The sequence below is a fragment of the Trachypithecus francoisi genome, unplaced genomic scaffold, assembly GCF_009764315.1.
Source record: "Trachypithecus francoisi isolate TF-2019V2 unplaced genomic scaffold, Tfra_2.0 Contig00586, whole genome shotgun sequence".
NCBI lineage: Eukaryota > Metazoa > Chordata > Mammalia > Primates > Cercopithecidae > Trachypithecus > Trachypithecus francoisi.
The window spans coordinates 3423582-3448045 of record NW_022680749.1 but is presented as its reverse complement, the minus strand read 5'-3'; the positions used below and the strand labels follow the sequence as shown (position 1 = coordinate 3448045).

The 24464-nt window shown below is 36.4% G+C and overlaps 1 protein-coding gene and 1 long non-coding RNA gene across 4 annotated transcripts in view; one reads left to right on the top strand and one right to left on the bottom strand.

The window, feature by feature from the left end:
- Positions 1-24464, top strand: part of PRKG1 (protein kinase cGMP-dependent 1) — a 1377278-nt gene that overhangs the window by 1297507 nt on the left and 55307 nt on the right. For both annotated transcript variants that reach the window (XM_033215293.1, XM_033215282.1), the window contains exon 10: positions 23944-24040. In XM_033215293.1, coding sequence (XP_033071184.1) covers positions 23944-24040 — 97 coding nt within the window. The remainder of the gene's footprint in view (positions 1-23943; positions 24041-24464) is intronic.
- LOC117085949 overlaps positions 22616-24464 on the bottom strand; it is a 72302-nt gene continuing 70453 nt past the window's right edge. For both annotated transcript variants that reach the window (XR_004438149.1, XR_004438146.1), the window contains exon 5: positions 22616-23510. This is a non-coding gene — a long non-coding RNA (uncharacterized LOC117085949). The remainder of the gene's footprint in view (positions 23511-24464) is intronic.

Sequence of the window (24464 nt, the reverse complement as noted above, 5' to 3'; positions counted from 1 at the left end):
CTGTTTCACTTTCTGAGAACAGATCCTATAAATTGCATTCTATGTGCCATTCCACTTCCTGTCTGATGGTGATGCGGAAAAACAGCTGTTGTGTGGGAACTGTTCGGAGCTGTGTTTCTCAAACCACAGGTCATGGAAGGGTGGTTAAGTAGGCCCTGTTTCCCTTTCTTCCAAAATAGCACCCAACGCTCTTCTGACCTTGCCTCCTTCCACCTCTTAGTCGTAAGCCTACTAAGGAGTAAGTTTATCCTACTTCCTTTTGTTGTGTTTATTTTTAATTGGGGAGGAATAAGTACATATCCTGGGAGAGGCTAGAGTTATCCTGAGAGACTGCGGGGTAAATATACATATACACACACACATACACATCTGTGTACACACACACGGATACACATACACACACACATACTTATATATGTATAAGCAGAGTTCTCTCTTTTTTAGATTAGCATCAAATCTCACAGTCCAGGAACTAAAGCAAACCACATCACTCTCATTTAAGTACACCCTACCTTCAAACAATATTTTCACCCTGCCTTCAAATGGTACATAGAGAGATTTAGATTTAATTATTCAATATGGAATAATAGAAACTACAAGCAAGCATTAACCCAGGTTTACAGTTACTCGAATAGCAAGGATTAAACAATATACAATGGGTTGACAAATGTGCTGTCTCCTACTGGATAGGAGACAATGGAAACAAGTTTCACTGGTGACCTGGGCAACTGATGCAAATGTACTAGCGGGGAGATAAACCACACCTCAGCTCTGTTGATAGTATAGACATCATCGCAAAGGATGTTTTGATAATGACACTGGCTAGCCTTTCTTTTCCTTCCTCCTTTACTCTCTAGTTGTAATTTTCATAACAAATGAAAATCCTATTTTGTCTCTCATTCCAGTGGCTTCTCTTAGGAAATTAATGGTTTAGAAAAATAGCTTAGGGCCAGGAGCGGTGGCTCATGCCTGTAATCTCAGCACTTTGGGAGGCCGAGGCGGGAGGTTCACAAGGTCAGAAGTTCAAGACCAGCCTGACCAACATGGTGAAATCTGGTCTCTTCTAAAAATACAAAAATTAGCTGGGCGTGGTAGCGGGCACCTGTAATCCCAGCTACTCAGGAGGCTGAGGCAGGAGAATCACTTGAACCTGGGAGGCGGAGGTTGCAGTGAGCCAAGATCACCCACTGCACTCCAGCCTCGGCGACAAAGCGAGACTCCATCTCAAAAAAAGAAAAAGAAAATGAAAAAAGAAAAATAGGCTAAAGTTTTTCTTTTTTGTTTTTGGGGGCAGTGGGTAAAAACAGAATGAACTAAGGAGTCTTAACAGCTGACATCCAGAGGGGCTGCTCTTTTGCCTGGCATTGAGATCACAAGCACAAGGCCAGGTCGAGAGACAGAATCCAAGAAATTCTCATAAAAAGCAATAAGATGACAACAGAAGGGACAAGCAGAAATTATTAAATGTTTTTAGGCTTCTGGTTAAAAAAGATATTTTAAAACCGTATCAAGTCTGACCCAATTTCTTTTTGATTCAACATAAACTTACCCAACTCTATGAATAGTTGCAATACAAAATCTTGGTTCACAACAGCCAAGGCAGTATTCTCCAACCTGAATAGAAGTCTTAACTTCTAAACAATTTAGACTTTTTAAAATTATATAAATTCTACGTTCATTACTTTAGAATTTTGTGTTGCAGAAATAAATGTTTATTCTGGATTCTTAAATTAAAAATTTATAAGGATTAGGATACTTTTTCAAGGCAAATTTCCCTTTTGATACCTTCCAAGTGTTTGATGAGCAAAGGAGCCATTAATGTTTTCAGGGCCTCCCACGAAATGAAATTAGTGTTATGAGTCGTATCCTCATTAATTAATATTTTAAACTGAACTGTTTAACCACAATATAATGTTAATAATTTTTCTGAAACAAAATATAAGAGAATATCATGACCAGTCTCTGTGTTCAACCAAAGCTAAATTCAACAGCAGTTAGATAAGCTGAAGATAAAAGGCAAATGATAGCATATTTATTTAAAAATGAAACAAAATTTTAAAAGGAAAAAACAAAGAAAGAAGTACGTTCCCTTGTGAGGCTTCTTTGTTTTCATGGTGAGCACTTCTGTAAGAAATACTCTTTTCCTGTGTTCACACTAGACGTAAGTGGGTCATAAAACATTTACATACTAGGATGAATAGATTTTGAGCTGGGAGGCTTTAATTAGTCATGTGCAGCATATTTACAAGCTTATGAGAATTAGAAAAGTCATGGGAAAATAAAATAAAGAAATTAACTGAAAAGAATGACAATAATTTAGCCAATTAGAAAATGTAATTATAGTGTATTTTCCTTCAGATTACAAACTGTCTGCATAAGCGTCTAGTAATCCTTTGAGTCTACGATGCCTTAACTGATAATCTAGAATGGGATCAGGCAGAATGAATGAGGTAGGATATAAATATTAATAACAAACCATCCCAACATCTCACTTTACATATTCATTTATTATTCTCCTCCAGGAAGCTTTTATCCATGGTTGCTAACAAACTACTAAACTAACTGATTTGTTTTCAGTGCCTAATAACAAACAACAAAGTGCCTCAAGTAACCTGTTGTAAAGAAGGAGATGTAGTTGGGAAGAACCTAAATAACCCCCATACTGGCTAACAACGTATTGAATAACCAACAATTAGCGGACAATCACTCATCCTCTTGTTATTTATTGTTACTCACCCAAGTGAATTTACAAATAAAATAATTATTTTATTTTATTTGTAAATAAATAAAATATTTATTTTTTAATTCATATATAATATATATAATATATAAATATATTAAAATATATAAATATAAAATATAAATATATAAAAATATATAATAAAATAATTATTTTATTTATTTACAAATATTGTAATATTATAAATATTGTATTATTTGTACAAATATTACAAATATTATAATAATTCCTTCTTACCCTTTTTATTCCCAAACATTTATTTATAATTATCCTGCCAAGAGCAAACTATGCCATAGGACTTTAAATATTGCAAATGAAAGAGGTGGGGAGAAAAAATAAACATTCATTTCTCATTTATTTTTCTAAAGTAATTTAATAAATTCTTTTAGAAAGAAAGATTAAAAGTTGGAAGGTCATCTTTAGGCTTCTGTGAACATCATATTTGCCTCTGTAAATAAATAAGCAAAACATACTCCATTTTAATGGGATCCTTTCTAATATCCCGTATTTTTAAAAAGTGACGTTCTTGACTTACAGAACAAAGTCAAGAAACCTCTGTCTGGTCTTCAGGGTCTCCTAGGGTGTGGCCCCAGTGACATTCAGAATACTGTGAGTAGGATTGACATGTGACAACTGAGGCTGCATTATGAAGATGTTGTGCCCTCTCTCTTACTCCCTGAGGTTGTTTGCTTTCTGGGGAAGCCAGTCACCCTATTATGAAGCCAGTTAGGCAAGTTAAGAAAAAGCTCACATGGAGAGGAAGTGGGCCCTTCTCCTAACAACTAGCACCAGCTTGCCTCCTCTGTGAGTGGGACATGTTGGAACTGCAGTTTCAATTCTAGTCAGGCTTCATATCTGCAGAGAGGACATCTTTTGTTTTTTTTTTTTAATTTGACTTTTAAGTTCAGGGGTACATGTGCGAGTTTGTTATGTAGGTAAACTTGTGTCGTGGGGGTGTGTCGTACAGATTATTTTGTCACCCAGATATTAAGCGTAATACCCGTTAGTTCTTTTTCCTGATCCTCTCCCTCCCTCTCCCCTCCACCCTCCAATAGGCCCCAGTGTGTGTTGTTCCCTTCTATGTGTCTGTGTGTTCTCATCATTTAGCTCCCACTTATAAGTGAGAACATGCAGTATTTGGCTTTCTGTTTCTGTGTGAGTTTGCTAAGGATAATGGCCTCCAACTCCACCCATGTGCCTGCAGAGGTCATGATCTCATTCTTTTTATGACCGTATAGCATTCCATGGTATATAGGTACCACATTTTCTTAATCCAGTATACCATTGATGGGCATTTAGGTTGGTTCCATGTCTTTGCTATTGTGAATGGTGCTGTAATGAACATATATATATATATGTATTTATACATGTGTCTTTATAATAGAATGATTTACATTCCTTTGGGTATATACCCAGTAATGGGATTGCTGGATTGAGTGGTGTTTCTGTTTTTAGGTGTTTGAGGAATCACCACACTGCTTTCCACAATGGTTGAATGAATTTACACTCCCACCAACAGTGTATAAGCATTCCTTTTTCTCCACAACCCCACCAGCATCTGTTTTTTTTTTTTTTTTGACTTTTTAAAAATAGCCATTCTGACTGGTATGAGACAGTATCTCATTGTGGTTATGATTTGCATTTCTCTAATGATCAATCATACTGAGCTTTTTTTTCATATGCTTGTTGGCCGCATGTATGGAAATGTCATCTTGATGGACAAAGACAGAACTGCCCAGCTAAATTACCCCCCAATTCCTGCCTTACAGAAGCCATAACATAATAAATGTTTATTGTTGTTTTAAGGCAATATCTCTAGAGATAATTTGTTATGCAGCCTTAGATCAATAATATATAACCTCTGTTAAATTTTAATGTAGAAAATGAGCTGAATAAATGTTACAATGAATTTTATTTGAAAAACTAAGTCAACACATCTTTTTAAAAACTTAGGGCTTTTTTACTACTTAATATGAAAGTTAAGAATATTTACACACCCCATATTTCGTGGTACTTAATTTTTTGCATATGAAGCCTAAAAATAAAAACTTTATTAATATTATTTTTAAAAGAAAACCAGAATGTGAGCTAGGTGTTAAGTTGCATTTATTTTTAAGTAATCCAAGTATTCATATTTATATTCACTGTCAGTGAAAAAAAATTAAATCAATAAGTGAGGAGCTATAACATCAGATATTTTTTGCTTGTTTCACATACACAAGCAAGGTAAGTTGATCTAAAACAAGACTTAAAATTATCAACTGCATGTGTGCTAGAGGCTTAATATTTCTAAATATTGTAACAAATGCAAAATAAGACAGTTTCTTAATTGAAGGTGCTTTTAGTCTAAAAATTAAGGGAGCTGTTTGGGCTATTGGATTAAGTGCTTTCAGAAAACTGAAGAAATAAAACTGAAGCAGAGGTAGTTAGGTGTTGATGAAAAAGGTTTGCATAGATGGGTAAATATCATTGATTTATGTTGGGCTTTGGAGTCTGGTAAGGGTGGAGATGAGTGTATTAGGTCACCAGCTGCTCCTCCTTCTCCCAGAGTCAGGGGAATTGGGTGAGTGGGTAAGGAGGCCTTGCCTTCCAGTAAACACTCCTTGATGTTCCCTTAGAGTCATCCCCTTGAAGATTCCCATCCCTTTGATGACACCAGCAGGGGTGACCCCTTTTAAGCCGTCAGAATAGTTCACCCATGGGAGCAGCATGGTGTTCCTTGTGTGAAACATTAGCCTGCTTCTGCCCCTCTCCTGCTGTTTGATGCTGCACAAGTATATTCTGAGAAGAATGGGGGTCCAGCGAGGGTTGGTTTTTAGTCTTCCAATAATGCATATGAACCAAAAATTCAATCTGTAATTGATCCCTAAACTCCAAGCCTACTATAATGACATGAATTTCTACCTAGATTCACGGTATTTTGTATTTTTCACAGTTTTTCATTCTCTGATGAGTATTTCTCAATACAATTCTGCACCATTGGAAACACTAACCAGGAGTGAGAATATGGAATTTTCTAGATAGTTATGTAGATCAATGTATAAAGAGATGGATGGGTGAGAATCAGATTGTGGTTTAGCACAGGTTTTAGAATCAGTCAGTCTGCCTGCATATAAAACCCAATACAACTCCTTACAAATCATGTGACCCTTGGAAAGTTAGTAAGTTGTTTGTGACTCAGTTTTCTCCAGGGGGAATATAGTCATTTCTTGTAACAATTACATGGCAATAAGTATAAAAGACTTAGAATAATGCCTACCACATATTATGCAGTCATTAAATAAAACAGCTGTTTGTGTTTGGTGGTGCTGTTGATAGAAAACCTATTGCCTTGTAGTAATACTTGATGTTATCCCAACTTTGCCTTATCTTTATACCATCCCAGGTGTATAAAAACTCTTACCTGTCCTATAGGCTAACCTAGGTGGTCATTCTTTTGGAACAGTTGACTTTTACTGATAGCCACATTGGCTTATCACTGGTTTGACCTACACTAATATTTCACTGTGTACCAGTTCATATCCCCTTTCTCTTACTTAAGGGCATCACCCTAGAAATTATTTTCTCTTTTATGTGAATCTTTTCCTCACTCCAATCTTTAAAAACCAACCAACCAAACAAACAAACAAAAACGCTTTATCCCCATATCCCTGCTTTGACTATTAATCCAGTTCTTTGTTCCAATTTAAGAAAATTTCTTGAAATACATATAAACTTAGCATTTCCAATTCCACACCTCCCATCCTCTCCCAAAGCTTTTACCCATACTTCTCTACCAAGGTCACTAGTGACCTCCGATTTCTTAAATTCAAAGTTTTGATTATTATATCTTACTTGACCTATCTGTAATTATTGATGCAGTTGACCACTCTTCCTCCTTGAGACATTTTCTTCACTTGGCTTCTGGGATCCCATATTCTCCTAGTTTTCTTTCTTTCCCATTAGCTGTTCCATCTCTGCTACTTTGGTTGGTTGGTCCTGAGCCTTCCAATATTTCCATGTCGTCATGCTTCACAACTCAGTCCTTGATCTCTTCTCTTCTCTATCTATCCTTTCGTCCTTGGTGATCTTCAGGTAGTCGCACAGCTTTCGATATACTGTATATGCTGACAACTTCCAGATTTATGTTTCCAGCCTGGATTTATCTTTTCAACTTCAGACATTTAGCAACCTATTTGAAAAATCCACTTGGACAAATCATACACATCACCCTAAAATATCAAAACTGAACTACTTTTCTCTAAGCCTGTTTCTCTTAGAATTTTCCCTATTTTACTAAAAAGAACTCCATCCTTCCCATTCATGAGGCTCGAAATTTCAGAATCATCCTTTCCTTTTTTCTTTCACTCACATCGTATCTTGGTCCAAGAGCAAATCACATTAATTCTACCTTAAAAATGTATCCAAAACCAACCTCTTGGCATCAACACTGCAGTCTAGGCCACATCTCTTGCCTGGATTATTGCAATGACTTCTGACTTGTCTCCATATTTCTGCCTTTGCCTTCCTATTGCCTGTTTTAAACCTTGCAGGTATTTTAAAATATAAATTAGAGGACAAAACTGACTGCTCAGAGCCCTCTGGAGGCTCCTTTTTCAGAATAAAAGGAAAATCTTTACAATGGTCTACAAGGCCCCAGACAATTTGCACCCCTTGCTCCACCTTGCCTACCATCTCATTACTTCCTCCTCTCCTCTGCCTTCAGAGGAGACTGTTCCAGCCACTATAACTGTCTTGCTAATTGTAACACATATCAGACAGACTTCTGCTCCAGAACAACTGCAGTTTCTGTTTTCTCTACCAAGAATATTTCATCCTCAGATCCCACAGGGCTCACTCCTCCATCTCCTTCTCAATTGGATCTTCTCTAGTCTCCTAAACTAAAATTACAGCCCTCTGGTTTTTGTTCCCACACTCCCTAGTATCCCTTTCTTTATTTAATTTTATATTATTATTTTTTATCTTTCCATAGGTTACTGAAGTACAGGTGGTATTTGGTTACATGAATAAGTTCTTTAGTGGTGATCTGTGAGATTTTGGTGTACTCATCCCACAAGCAGTATACACTTCACCATATTTGTAGTCTTCCATCCCTTGCCCTCTTCCCAGTCTTTCTGCCAAGTCCCCAAAGTCAATTGTATCATTCTTATGCCTTTGTGTCCTCATAGTTTAGCTCCCACGTATCAGTGAGAACATATGATGTTTGATTTTCCATTCCTGAGTTACTTCACTTAGAATAATATCCTCCAATCTCATCTAGGTCACTACAAATGCTGTTAATTCATTCCTTTTTATGATTGCATAGTATTCCATCATACCTATATATCTATCTATCTGTATCTATCTATATATCTATCTATATATAGGTAGTATTCCATCATATCTATCTATATCTATATCTATCTACATGTATAGATATAGATACTATAAATTTGTTTGTAAGTATCTGTTTCAAGTAATGACTTCTTTTCCTCTGGTTAGATACCTGGTAGTTGGATTGCTGAATCAAATGGTAGTTCTACTTTTAGTTCTTTAAGGAATCCCCACACTGTTTTCCATAGTTGCCGTACCAGTCTACATTCCCACCAACAGTATAGAAGTATCCCCTGTTCAACACATCCATGCCAACATCTATTGTTTTTTGATTTTTTGATTGTGGCCATTCTTGCAGGAGTAAGGTGGTATTGCTTTGTGGTTTTGATTTGCATTTCCTGATCATTAGTGATGTTGAGCATGTTTTCATATGTTTGTTGCCCATTTGTATATCTTCTTTTGAGAATTGTCTATTCATGTCCTTAGCCCATTTTTTTTTATGGGATTCTTTGTTTTTTCTTACTGATTTGTTTAAGTTTGTTGTAGATTCTGTATATTAATCCTTTGTCAGATGTGTAGATTGTGAAAATTTTCTCCCACTCTGTGGGTTATCTGTTTACTCTGCTGACAGTACCTTTAGCTGTGCAAAAGCTCTTTAGTTTAATTAGGTCTCAGCTATTTATCTTTGTTTTTATTACATTGGTTCTGGGTTCTTGTTCATGAAATCCTTGCCTAAGCCAATATCTAGAAGGGTTTTTCCAATGTTTTTCTAGAATTTTAGTAGTTTCAGGTCTTAGGTTTAAGTCCTTAATCCATCTTGAGTTGATTTTTGTATCAGGTGAGAGATGAGGATCCAGTTTCATTCTCCTACATGGGCTAGCCAATTATCCCAGCACCATTTGTTGAAAAGGGTGTCCTTTCCTCACTTTATCTTTTTGTTTGTTTTTTTGAAGATCAGTTATATGTAAGTATTTGGGTTTATTTCTGAGTTCTCTATTTTGTTCCATTGGTCTGTGTGCCTTTATTGGTGCCAGTACCACACTGTTTTGGTCACTATGGCCTTATAATGTAGTTTGAAATCAGACCTAGTACCCCTTTTTTGCCGAATTTTTCTCCACAACACTTAACACATTTAGTATACTATATTTAATTTGTTTTTTTGTTTTATTTTTGTCTCCTCCACCAGCATGTAAGTCATGAGGGTTGATTTTTTTTTTTGTCTGTTTTGTCCACTGTTCCATCCTCAGCCAGTATCTATAACAGTGCCTGGCATATGCTTATTTTTGTTGGTAATTTGCTAAAAGTAGTTCATGATATCATAAAACTGCCTGATTCTGCTGAAAACATAGACAATCTGAATACTGTCTTGATTACAATACTCAGATTACTTAGAATGTCCAAAATAATTTCAAGGGTTTTTATTTTACATTGTCTTAGTTAGTTCAAGTTATTTACCACAGTCTATCAAATGCCTGTTAGCATGACTGACTTGCATGATTTACCAGTCTCAAGAGAGTTAGTTAGATTGGCGAACACTAGAAAGATTACAGAATTCCCCTGGAATCATAGTTTGTCCCTCACAGCAGGATTATTCTGTTGTTAAGCTGAGGATAATTGCTGTCATACTTAGCCACTTGGTTTTTATTATAAAACATGCAGAGCAAAGGTGATGTTTTACCAACATTGAAAATATACTTTGTTGTTTTAGTCAATTAAAATCTTATTTCCGTGCTGAAAAATAATGACTAAAAAATGTGTGTCATAACCAGACACACAATAGGTCAAACCTGCCCCAAGCATCCTCAGAGGTGTGAGTCATTTGCAGAGATGGCTGAGCTCATGATCACAAGATGCACAGTGGATGCCATTTTCATTCCCCAGAGACTCCAGAGTAGGAAAATTTTTTATATTCCTTCAGTACTATTAGGTATCTTTTATATATCACAAAGGAACAGGTTAAAAATCCATGGAGAAAAAAATATTGACAACTTTTACGAATAGGGTCAACATATCAGTCATAATCACTAAAGGAACCTAAGATTTATTCTTGAATTCCTTTGAAAATGTGCAGATGCTATTAAATATCCATAAATTCCATCCAACATTACAGTGAAATAGGCAAATAGAAAATCCTAAATTGCAAGAGATCTCATATTCTGTCGATGACACATGTTAATTAGTGGGATAAAAATATAATTGGAGAATTTTAACATCTGGTCCTTGAAGCAGTTCAACAGGAATGAGGTGTTGTTTTATGTATTTTAATTAATGAATTATCATAATCAAAGCAAGACAGTATATGAAAGCAGCATAAAGATAGAAACTATTTCCAAATTCCCATCACATTATTTTTAAGGTTTTTAGTTCTATCTCTGGAAAAATAAGGAAATGTTGCTTACCTGACTAATAGTGGCACCATCTAAGGTTATTTTTTTCTTGAGGTGATGCATTTCATAATGTGCTATTTTATTATAAAGAATAAAAATATAGTCGACCCCCTGTATCCTTGGGTTCCACATCATTGAATTCAACCAACCGCAAATCAAAAATATTAGAAAAAGTAGCATTTGTGCTGAACATGTCATACTTTTCTTTCTGGTCATTATTCCCTAAACAACACAATGTAACAACTATTTACATTGTAAATAAAGCATTTATATTGTATTAGTTATTATAAGTAATCTAGAGATGATTTAAAGTGCATGGGAGGATGTGCTGAGGCTATATGCAAATACTACACCATTTTGTACCAGGGACTTGAGTATCTGTGGATTTTGGTATCCACAGGAGATCCTGGAACTAATCCCCCATGTATACCAAGGAATGACTGTATGTTCTATTCGGAAATGAGAACCCACTGCATTTAGTAAAATGTAAAGACATGAATAATAGAAACATCTTCTATTAAGCGCACAAAAACTATAGCATAGCATTGCAATAACATTAACAACAAAACATAGAAGTTTACATTTTCTACTTCTGGGTGAAGTCGCACTGCACATGTGCCCAGTTATATTATCATTGTCGTTCTCTGGGTAACGAGTGAGAGATCATTTTGTAAGCAATGAAAACATGATAATTTCCTTGTTACTTCTTAATTTGTGGTTCTAATTTCAGATCTCCTTCCCTTTCCAGAGGAAGTTAGCGATGTCATCACTTTAATGTCTGTTTTAGCTGCAAAACTCAAATGTTCACTTTCTGTTAGAAAATCTAAAGCAGGTGATACATAATTTCTCGTGATTTGGAATTCTTAAAAGGCAAATAAATTTGAAGTTCGAGTGTGGGTAGGTTAAGGGGAAGTCAGAACACTGATGACATCTTCTTGAATAAAAAGCAAACCTTTCATTGTAATGCAATTGTCAACTGCATCACTGCCATAATCATTATAGTCTCATTTTCATTCACTTTGTTTAAAATCCAAAAATATTCTGGTTTTGATTTTCAATAGGAAATAAAAAAAAAATGAAATGAAGAAGTCACAGCTAATCCAGGGATTTAAGCCACTGCATTGCTGATCTCAGAAGGAATCTGGTCTGGAAGGAAGAGCCCTGAACTAAAGGAGAGAGGGTTCTTGCTCTTAAACTCTTAGAGAAAATCTTTTCACTTGGAAATCCTACATTTTTCCATTCATCCCCACTGGGTAAACTGATTAAATTTCGCTTGAGAATAAGAGGCCTATATTATAAGTTTTTCACAGTGGTTCTTAATGCTCTTCTATGTGTTTCCTGTTTCATTTGTACCTGAACAAACATCTACTCCCCTTTACCAAATGAAATTATATGAAAGGATATGGCACGGTGCCGGGCATGTAAGTAGTTGCTCAGTTTTAGTGGAGCACATGGACCTGTAATAATAATAATAATAGTATCATACACACAATGCAAATGCTTTTGCTGACATGCCTTAGCTTGCTCTTGTGTGCCCATATCTAGAGTACTGAAGACACAAGTCAGAATCTGTGCAATACAGACCAGGATCCTCAGGTCAGCATCACTGGGCAGAAGTGGGTGGTTGATAATATTTGCTGGAATAGATAGCAATGAAACATCTGCACTAAGTGAATTCCAATGGCTTATCATGTCGGTTCATCTCAGAAACATTAGCCTTTTTATGAGTTTTTATTCCACTGACATAGCATATCCCCAAGTGATGTTAATTGTATATTAACAGCATAGCTAGTAAACTATATGACATGATGACATGTTGTAAATATGCTTTGATGGAGCCTAAAAATTAGATCTTCCATATACTATTTTTTTCTGTTGTCATTTGTCAGTAAAAGTGATAAAGAAGGGATTGGCTCTCTTTTCTATGTATTTTATTTTCAAAATTTACCTCTGAGAATGTCCCCCTAATAAACATTACACAAAGGGGTAAAGACATTATAAAAGGCCTTTTTATCAAAAGAGTATTCATAATGATTTGCCAAAGGCAAGAAAGTAGAAAATCTGAGATTTAGTTTTCCCCTTCTGAAAGGTACACTTACATATTTCTGGTCAGCATGAGATTCCCATAGCTTTCACCTGCATGTTACTGAAGAAATCAGTGATATCCTCTGTACCTCTGGAACATGGCCAGGCCTTTTCCCATTTCCCAGTGAACCACCCTCATAGTGGCTTTAAGGAAGTGAGTCATACTGAGTAAGCCACAGGAAAATGGGGGAGGGGTCTATCTACAGGATGGAGTCCCTGAGTCGCTTCTTGGCAACTCTGATTTTGGCAAAAATTGGTCCTCAGAGAAGATATCTCAGACTCTGTGAATGCCTCTCAGGAATCTATTTCAGGCATTTCCAGCCTTGGATTATGATGCTTGTTGCCTGATTCCGTATCTAGTGCCTGACTGTGGCTAAGAGCATGGTGATGTATTATCTGTCTCCTACAAGCTCAGGGAATAGTTGAAGGTAAGCATCTTGAGCCGAAGCAGCATGAGGACTTTATGCTTTACTTTAGTCCATGTGATGGCTCATAAATTCCATATTTACTGAGAGCACAATAGAATTGTGAAAAGTATATTACATTTAAATTTCAAAAAGGGAGGCTTCACTTACCCTTCTTTTAATAAAGGGTCTAGAAGAGATTGTAGAAATCCCATGCTTCCTTCATTATATATTCCATCATTTTTAGTTTGGTCCTTTTATTTGCTGGTACCTGATTATATATAATATGGCTCAGAAATTAAACTGTGAAAAAAAGCATAAATTGCAATATACAGCAAAGTACAAAGAGTTAACAAAGTTTACCAGGACCAACATAAAACCACCAATTAGAACATTTTGATTAAGAAACTGAGTATTAGGGAAAGAGTCAAACCCCAACATTATGGCACGTTTGGATATTTATATGTGCCTTCATTAACTTTATATAGTAACACCTCATTTATCTCTAGTTTGCTTGCCAAGCAACTCTCGTACCTACATCCCAGCCAAGGGGTGAGGGAAGTGGAAACTTAGATCAGCCAAAAATTCATGGACAGAAAATCGGGCAGTTAGCATTAACAAAACATACATGGCGCTAGCAAAAACTCCATGAAAAATAATGATCATCCTTTATCATTATTACTAATGATTGCTTATAGCTTTGTTTCACATGCATTCTCTCATTTATTAATATTTATGATAACCCACTGAAGTTGCTTTGTTGATCATACCCATTAAACAGTTGAAGAAAATCGAGGCAGATGAATTAAGTAGCTTTTTTAGGTGGCCAGTGAGTAATGGAATTGGGATTTGTCTGAATCAGATTGGCTCCAGAGGTTATGCTTCAGTTGTTGTATATTACTGCCTCCTTTATGCATTTTCATGCCAGGTACTCATTACTCGCATGGCTATATTATAGGGACAATTCTTACAAAATTGGCTATCTGGCTTTATAGCTTATAGAAAACAAGTGTATTTTGATCAGAAATGGGGAGGTAAGACAGGTTCCTTGACTCATAATACTTGAAGTCTGATCAACTAATAATGCATACCATATAAGTTTTATTGGAGTCATATTAAATAGAGATAACACCACAGTGATGGTTTATTCAAATATTGACCAGGCATCATCCTCTGTTCTACTATGTAGATTATGCCTTGATTGGTTGGAAGAAAACAACTATCCTAGAAATACTGATTATCTGCTTTTTTAATAGGGTAAGAGAAATCTATATGGTCATTAGAAAGGATAAACTTCAATAATTTGAATTATGTGCTTCTTCATGGAGCACCCCATTTTTTATGGTGTTAGGTAATTAGGTTTACTATTACAGGCATATTTATATTTTGGCTGGGCGTGGTGGCTCACACTTGTAATCCCAGCACTTTGAGAGGCTGAGGCAGGAAGATCACTTGAGCCCAGGAATTTGAAATCAGCCTGGGCAACTTGGTGAAACCTGGTCTCTACAAAAAAATTCAAAAAATTTTGGCCAGACATGGTGGGGTGTGCCTGTGGTCCCAGCTACTCAGGAGGCTGAGGCAGGAGAATTGCTTGAACCCAGGAGATCAAGGCTGCAGTGAGTCATGATCGCACCACTGCACTCCAGCCTAGGCAATAGAGCTGGATCTTGTCTCAGAAGAGAGAGAAAGAGAGAGAGAGAGAATGTTTACATTAGAGAAAGAGAGAGAGAGAGAGAATGTTTACATTTTATCAATATGTTTGAAAGATTCTGGATCTAGAAAGTATCCCACTCAGCTTACTTTCCTTAATACTTAGGGCTTAGATTAATGACTGAAGAGTATTTTGCTTATTAGGCAAACTTTTGATTCACCGTTACGCTAGGTAACAAATTTCATTCCTTATATTACCTAAGAAAAATCTTATTTCTGAACAAATACTCTAAACTGTTGGATTTAAGAATAGATAGATAGTAATAGAACTCCACTTCCTGTATACAGATATATTTCCTAAGCACACATGATAACATATGTTAGCAGCCTGAAACTTAAGATTGCAGTGATTCTTACTGCTGCTCATTTTTGTTTAAATCTTTGTTTCCTAATCAGCAAGTAACACACTAGAAATTAACAATAACATTTATGAAACTATTTCAAGTCCTTTCTCTTACTGGAAACAGATTTGAACCTTTTCTAGCTTCAAGCATAGGATGGAACAAAATTTAAGGGGAAAAAAGTTAACAGTGCAAGCTGAATAACTCAGTTGTATCAGGGTCATTTTATTTTCTTTGTTGGTGCTTTGATTCTTCAGACTTTAGCAAGAAAGACCTGTAAGAATGTTGTTTCTACACTTTGGGAGGCCGAGGCCAGTGGATCATCTGAGGTCAGGAGTTTGAGACCAGCCTGGCCAACATGGTGAAGCCCCATCTCTATTAAAAATACAAAAATTATGCAGGCCTGGTGGTGGGCGCCTGTAGTCCCAGCTGCCTGGAAGGCTAAGCCAGGAGAATTGCTCGAACCCAGGAGGCGGAGAATGCAGTGAGCCGAGGTCACGCCATTGCACTCCAGTCTAGGTGACAGAGCGAGACTCCATCTCAAATAAAAAATAAAATAAATAAATAAAAATGCTGTTTCTAAAACAACTCTCTATATAGCAGTAGAATTTTTGGCTTCAGAATGTCAATGTACATTTTTTATATCAAACAAAACTCCACAGATAATTATCTATTTTGTATTATGTATCTTAAGTGGCATCTTTGTGCAAATAGTATATGCTATAGCATAATTTATTTACCACCAGAATATCCTTTATAGAGCAGTAAAAATAGAACAATTGCTGCTAAAATAGATTCTTTCAATTTGCGATTGTTGGCCTCATATTTCATATATTTTATATATTTACACTGAGGTTGGTTCTTATTTTGTTTTTCTTGTGAGTGGCCAAATATCACAAGTACTGTAGAAATGAAGATACTGTGTGACTACTTCTGCTTCCATTCAGGAGAGACAACCCCTCCCTGTGACTTCACACACTAAGTCCCTCGACTTCCTCCTAGCATACTTCACTTAGACACTGCTCCAAGTGACAACACTCAGGACAAGTTTCTAAGGTTTCCACCTCCAGTTCAGCAATGTCCTGTTATGATGAAGTCAAAAAAAGGTTTTCTGTCCCTGTGAATCTGCAAGTTCTACTATGTCTGTTTATAACCGCAAAGTTAAAGGATGGTAAATCAGACCGAGAATCCAATCAGATACTGTCTGTTCTTTGAAAACATTAAGTGGACAATGAACATCCCCATTGTTGAGACTGGGAAAGAGAGGCAACAAGTCAAGGTAGTGCTCCTATCAGTTTATATAGTTTCTTCTATTATCAAAAAGCTTTGCAAACCCAATTAATCCACTTAGGCCATGTGAATTTGGTACTTATTAACTCTTGAAAGAAAACTTAATAACTTAGGTAAGGAAAAGGGAGCCAGAGAGAGAGAGAGAGAGAGAATAGTGAGAATAGCATTTGGCCAAATATTTAACTCTGTGTCTCTGAAAACTATGTGGGAAAAAGGAAGTCAAATATGAAAAAAAAAATCTCCAGGTGTTAAATGGCATAAAGAATTGTCATAATAGGCCTGAATGCCCCCTCCCAGTTTCTTTCATTTTACTGTATTATTTACCAATGATAAAATAAATGGGGAAAATTATTTAGTGCTGTTCAACTAGATATATACAAGTGTAGAGTGAGGAGCTTTATGAGGTGAATGTCAGTTTAAGTGTTACAGCAGCATTCATTTGAACCAGCATATGGCTAAAGTGAAATTTGATTGCAGCTTTTTTCCTAAACTTCCATAAAGAGTAATCAGTATGCTCAGAGAAACAATTATTATAATAATTTTGTATACATATAGAAAAGAAAAGACATTCAGTTGTTCCACCTTCACCATTATCTCTTCACTCCTGTGATTTGTGGGAAAATGTATGGAAAGGCACCAGTTCCTAATATTATAATCATCTGCTCAAATCCTGCTCAATGAATTTTACTGTGACCCTTTGGAATGACTGTGCAGAAACCTTAGCAGTGTGGAATTTGTGATGCCTTTATAAAGTTATCTGATTTTGAGAGGGACACTGTTGAAGAAGATCACATTTCAATGAAGCCTGTTTTGTATCTGTCATCTCCTATAAGTATGCACTGTATTAAAAACTATAGAATGACTATATTGGCAGGATCAAGGTTCACGTATCCTTAGTGATCAATCATATCAATAGTGTGGCATTTGACATGATGTGATGAAAGTGGCACTTTATCTCTGTAGTCTTCTTCCCCAGAATGTCCTAACTCTAGTCTAGTCATGAAAAAAAATCCTACTATCCCAAATTGAGGGACATTCTACAAAACACCTGGCAAGTATTCCTCAAAAACAAGGAAGGGTGATAAGACAGATAAATACAAGATGATATTCTAGATGGGATCCCGGACCAGAAAACGGACCATAAGTAAAAGCTAAGGAAATCTGAATAAAAGTATGGAGTTTAGTTTCAAAAGAAAACAAAACCCTATAGATTGCTTCATCGTTCAAGTTTAAAACAATGTTCTTTGATAAACCATTCAGTTTTTTGGCAGCATCATAGAACAATGCCAAGTTTTGCATCCAATGGCAGTGACTTGATAACAAATGTGAGATGTTTCCTGGGACTTAATTCATTTGATTAATGTACTGATCACTATTACTAAACAACTTAACATGGTAAACATTTTGCTCCATTTTATTCTTTTCTGCTTAGTATTTTCTATGCTAAGACAGATATACAGGCTTTCTCCATTTCAAGAATGGATGGTGTTCTCAAAGATCATTTGAGAACAGTTGTTTGGTCCCTGGATACATTTTCCTGTGATACTTGTATACTAAGTAGTAAGTGTCTGTCAGATACATATCAAATAAATACTAATGGTTCTTTAAAATATACATGTGATTATTACCATTGGTAATTAACTGCTGTATAGACTTGCATATGAATTTCATTTTAAAATACTGATGCCTAGTCCCAAATCTCAAAGTTTTATCATGTCTGTTTTTGACACAACCCATATTCTAATATGAATCCTGGGAAGGGAAGGAACCACTGGTCTGTTATAGGTCTATTTCAAACATCCAAGACATATTTTCCCCAATTACTGTTTGGGCATTAAATCAGGGTCTCCTGCATGCCTGTTTTGCATACCAGGAGCTGAAAGCAGGACTCCGTGAAATGAAAACCTCTGGTATTATTTTCCTGAAGCAGGAGGTTTAGGAGTCTAGGATTGGAGGACAGGATTGGGAAGAGGACCACTGAGTAGCAGAAAGAGAAACTACAGGTACAAGCACTCTCTGCAAAGTTTGTATCTTTCAAGACAGTTGGAATAATGGAACTGTGAAGCTGTAAGTGAGCTTCATAGACATGTCCAATGCAAACCCTTCGTTTTACAGAAAAGTGGATATCTTACACAAGCTGGACTGGGGCCAGCTTCCTGATTATTTCTTTTGTTATACTCCTAGAGGCCATGGAGGGTAACTTGTAGCCTTATTTTCTTCTTTCACACATTGCTTTATACTGTCTTTTCATTGTTTGACCCGCTACAACCATGGCTATATCCCTAAGCCTCCTGTCCATGAAGTTACGCAAAATTCATCAGAGATTTCTATTCAGAAGGGGACGGGTGCGGTGGCTCAAGCCTGTAATCCCAGCACTTTGGGAGGCCGAGACGGGTGGATCACGAGGTCAGGAGATCGAGACCATCCTGGCTAACACGGTGAAACCCCGTCTCTACTAAAAAATACAAAAAACTAGCCGGGCGAGGTGGCGGGCGCTTGTAGTCCCAGCTACCCCGGAGGCTGAGGCAGGAGAATGGCGTAAACCCGGGAGGCAGAGCTTGCAGTGAGCTGAGATCCGGCCACTGCACTCCAGCCTGGGCGACAGAGCGAGACTCCGTCTCAAAAAAAAAAAAAAAAAAAAAAAAAAAAAAAAAAAGAGAGATCTTAAAGTCGTGGAAGAAAGGTGCTTTGTAAATGCAGAATATTTGCATTGCTATCATTATTCTTATGCAGCAGATATATGAAATGCAATTTTCCTGTATATTCCTATTGGCTATAGCTCCTCAAGAAAATGTATTTGAAAAATAAGTGGAACTATTTCATGACTAGAGTGCTCAAAGAAAAAGTCTATTTCTGAAAACCACAATTTTGGAAATAGCAGGAGCAAACTGATGTTATCTCAAATTCTCTGAAGAAGAGATTATATTTTCCAGAGCAAATTGATATAGTGAAATACTTTAGGTTCATTAAATTACTTTTAAACTTTTTATTTCTTTAAGTTATTCCTTCCACTGCTAAAAGGATGGTGATTACACCTAGATGCTGTACAACAAGAATACATTAAAAATTGGCCCTTTTTGCTTGGAATTTTAGAAGTTTTCTTGTTTAAAGAGGTTTTTAAAAACTTTATAGTAATAGGTACTTTAAGAAGTTTTTTATTTTGAAAACATGATTTAGCAGAAAATAACTCCCCATACAAACAAACGCTAAGATGGTTCTTTTTGTTTTCCAATGAAGTCAAAAGATTCTGCATTCAAAGCTTAGTTGTCAATAAGACTCTTTATGTAGCAGCAATTATTTAATAAGAGATGATTGATGACTTGATTATAGAGTCTATCCATGTTTATTTTAGTGCCTAAGCTTATTTAATTTCAAGCATTTGAAAATCGAGGGAATAAGGACATGTATTTCCTAACATTTTCCATATACACAAAGTTAAAGTTGCACAATGAGGCAACAGTCCCTGTAGTTTAAGCCCAAATCGCATCTTCCTTTTTAAATGTGAAAATATATTTTATTGGTTCAGTTTTCAATGCTACTTTCTCTATATATAGGCATTCTTCTGACTGAATTTTTATGTACTTTTCCAGACTTACAGATTAGTCAGTACGCTAAGCTTTATTAAATCAGGAACAATTATCACATAAAATCCTGTGTACCAAATTAAGTGCTCATTCAGTACATGGCCAGCATTATATCTTGGATGTATCATAGACCAGGTCTGTATATTTTGAGCTTACGGCTCACTTTCTCAATGTTCTTACTCCTTTTTCAAACTGTTTTTGTAAGTAATTATTTATAGATTGTGGTGCTCTTAGGTTACATAAAAAATGAAAGAGGATTTCTGGGCATGTATCTGAACATTTAAGTAAGCTGGGATTCTGACTTGATTTTTCCAGTAAATTTATACTTATTACTGAAGTGTATATTTATCAGTATTCCCAGAAAGGCCAAGACATTGAAGAAATCAAAGTTGGAAGGACAAAGTCACTAGCAAAACCAGGGACATAAGTCGTGAGCTTTTGATAAGCCAGGATGCTCTCTTGTAGCATTTTAAAATCCAGGGTAGACATTGATGTTCTTACTGAATCTCATCTTACCTACTACAGTTACGGAATAAGAACTAAACTCAGTCATACGTGACAGTCCATGTGTGTTTACTAAAACATTTTATTTTCGTAGTTTTCCCCAAGAATTGGTCGATCTAAACTCAACAGGAAATGAAAGTATACTGAAGAGTAGATGAGTGCAGGCAAAGCCAGGCTAACAGATTTGCATGTGAATTAGTAGATGTTAACAACTTATTTATTTATTTATTTATTTATTGGAGGCACTTAGAGTAGACTTCTGTAGCTCATTTGGATTATGGGTGAGATGGGCTAAAGCTAATATGACTATATTTGCCTTTTGTACTATTGGCTTTTAATTACCCATCTGGAAAACGTTCCTTTTGCATGTGGTCTTTACTTTTAAATGGTACTTAATATTGTCTGCTTTGTAAAATAATGCTGAGTTACTTCTGTTATTGGAATGGCAAGGTGAAAGTAAAATTTTAAGTTTCACAAATTTTGTCCTGGGTTGAAATATTATATTTGGTTTCCAATACATAGGGAAACATGTTTAGTTCTTAATAATAACGATCAATCATAAGTTGTAGCATCTGATACTGTTAATTTAAAATGACAGCATTGATTCAAGGGTATTACATCAAGAATGGAAAACAATTGTGAATAATAAGGGTCACTGGATTCTTACTCCTTGGTTTTGTGGAGACTGGTAATATTGGAAGAAATGGAAATATAATAAACTAATGACTATTATCTATTTTCCAAAGAAATGTGAATATGATACTGTGCAGATACGTGGTTTTAGAAAGAGAGATGGGGGAGGGGAGAAGGAGACTGAGATTATTCTATTATTGTTTTCCTGTTTCTAAACTATGCATATGTATGTTGGTCTAATTTTTATACTTGCAAATGTACATTTTATTGTTTTTGGAACCTCCTTTGGTGTATTAACAGAAATGAAAAGGTGGAAATCAAATCAACTTTGTTACTCCTTAGTTCTAAAGTTCTTCCCCCTTCCCCTTCCCCCTTGCCCCTTCCCTGAACTTCCTCCTTCTCCTCCCCCAGTTCCCTCCCCTCCCCCTCCCCTCCCCCTCCCCTCCCAGCTTCCCTTCCCTTCCCTTCCCTTCCCTTTCTTTCTCTCTTTCTCTATCTTTCTCTATCTTTTCTAAGCTGTGCTGGCTATTTCAGAACTATTGTTTATTCCTATTGCTCTAGGACTAGAAGAGCAGGACCCAAGACCAATGTATAAAAGCCCCCAACCCTCTTGCCAAAATGTCTCATCCCCAGATTCACTGGGTAGCTACTTATCTCCTGAGCCATTTTAATCCACCCCAAAAATCTTGTATGATTTATGGAACTTCCTGAGGCTTTCAGAAGGTATAGAACTATAGGTTTTAACTCTTGTACATCAAAATCACCTGGGAGCTTTTTTAAAATAGGGATGTCTAGGTAGCACCTCCAGAAATTTCTTATTCACTTGGTCTGTGGCAAGGCTTAAATTAATTGTTTTTAAAAGATGCTCATGTAGCTCTAATGTGCAACAAAAGGCTAGAATCCCTCCACTCATCTATGTGTACTTCCAGCCTAATTTCACAAGACCACAAAATAAGAATAGTTGGGTTGCTTTCAAGGATTACAAAAAATAACACCATACTTTAAATATATGAAATGGTATCACAATAGTCTGAAAGAGTTCACCCTGTTTGTCAGCTGGGCATAGTGGCACACACGTCAATCCCCAGCCAGCTGGGAGGCTCAGGCATGAGACTAGCTTGAACCCGGGAAGTGGAGGTTGCAGTGAGCCAAGATTGCACCACTGCACTCCAGCCTCAGCGTGGGTGACACAGCAAGACTTTGTCTAAAAAATAAGAAACAAAAAAACAAAAGAAAAGAAAAGAAACAAAGTTCACCCTGTTTGCACCTGAGATTTCTAAATCCAACAAACACGTGGATTATTATTCAACAACGATCTCATAAAAGATTTAATTATCCAGGCAGTCAGGAAATGCTTGACCACATGCAAATAGTCACAGGGTCTGATCTCAACAGATGTCTTTTTTCAGCACCTGTTGGAGTCAACTCTGCCACTAGCCCTTTCAATGGGATGAAGTTTTAATTTTCCAAAAATAGCAAGCCAGCTGGAATGCTAGAAATGCACATTTGCTGCTTCTGTTCCATTCTAGTAAACCATGTCCCGGATCACTATGTTGATCTCTTGAGTGTGTAGTTAATGACAGAAGTCTACAAATACCATTAGGATGGACTAGCAGCCTTGTTTATAAAAGTTTATTGGAGGGAGTTGATTTCACATAATTAGCCAATAATGGAAAACAATGTTGTTTTACCCTCTGAGAAGCCTGTCAACAATTGATTTGTTAAAAAATTAGAAACGTGATTGTAAGTTGAAGAATGCAGAAAGCTTACCTAGAAAGCTGTTTCACAAATCCCCCAAGTGAAGAGCCTAAATTTATGTTTGACTGTAATGGAATAGCTAAAACGTTACACAGCTTAATGTTAAACATACCCATGACTGATTCTATGCAAAAGTATACATAAACAGGCTGTGTTAGCATCATTACCTCAAGTGTGTTCATCATTTCTATCTATAGTGTAGTACTGAATCAGGTGTTGCTGAGCTGAAGGTCACAGGTTATGCATAGCTATTCAAATACTTTATTTTTGAGACAGCTGAATTACTCCCTGACCTGACGTTAGTGAGTGGGCAGATCATCTTCATCTTTGTGCCTTCCTGTCCTTTCTAAAAATAGCAGAGCCTTTGACAAGGATATATTTTAAGCAGCTCATATTCACTTGTCTCATCAGGAGAAGCTTATTCTGGCCACTTGCATGTGTCAGGTTTGCATGTGTGCATAGTTAGACTTTGGGAATAGCAGTCCATGCTTCTCCACACCACTCATCTAAGAAACTTACAAACATAAAGACCCTGAGATTGCTAGCTGAGAGTTTTGGCTACAAGTCAGTGGGTACACAAAAATGAAGGGAAGACACTTTTTAGGAATGTGACTATGCTTCCGAAATCATCCATTTCGGACATTTGTACATCAGTTCTCAGCTTCTCGGATCTGTTTTCATAAAACCTGGCTGTGATTTCGCTCCAGAGACCTCCGTGATCTTGCCGCTTTTAATAAATATTTATAGGAGGCGCTGCCAGCCTGTGGATAAGGAAAACTGATGAGAAACTGCCATCCAAAATCTGAACGGCAAAAACAAAACCAAGCCAAACCAAAAAATCTAAAACAAAACCAAAAAAGAACAACTCAAACAATCCGTGTTCACAAGAAGACGCGTAGAAAAAGACCTCCATGTAACTTTGATTTGATAACTGGATTTATCAGTCACTTGACTGGCATGCAGTGGGTACTTTATATTTTTCTACAGTACTTTGAAACACAAGTGCAAATTTATGTTATTCTGCATAACTGGGACCAAAAAATTATGAGTGTGAGAAAACACAAACTCTAAAAGCAAGATGGAATGTAAGCAGGTAAACCCTGTTCCACAGTCATGTCATTCTGGTACAGATGTACGTGGTACTCGTGTTTGCACCTCTAAGAAATTTCCATTTTTTCACATCAAAAAATCCAGATATGAAGCTGAAGCGGCTTTCTTCGCCAACCTGAAGCTGTCTGATTTCAACATCATTGACACCCTTGGAGTTGGAGGTTTCGGACGAGTAGAACTGGTAGGTGATGGTTCTTTAAATACTTTTGATCACCTCTGCTTCCTTTGTAATTTTTTCCCCTAGATTAAGATTTCTTCCTTTTCTCTTGTTTTGTCTTTCATCATTAATTTACCATTATTCCTAAATCAGTACCAAATACTTTGCAGTAGACATGTCATAATTAACAACAAAGTGGGCTAAATTGTGCAGTCAACGACTAAAAGTAAAATAAATAATGCATTGCTTTTTAGAAAACCCCTTCATATTAAGTGTAAGGTGAACACATTGACTTAAAGAAGAGTCATTAAGCACTTCTTACCCAACTAATTTTCTATAATCTTTATTTCCTTAGTTCTGAGTGGTGCTTACTAACAATTATGCACTCTAACAACAATTACAATAATTGAAATGTAAATTTAAATACATATAAAGGGAAATAGAAGAG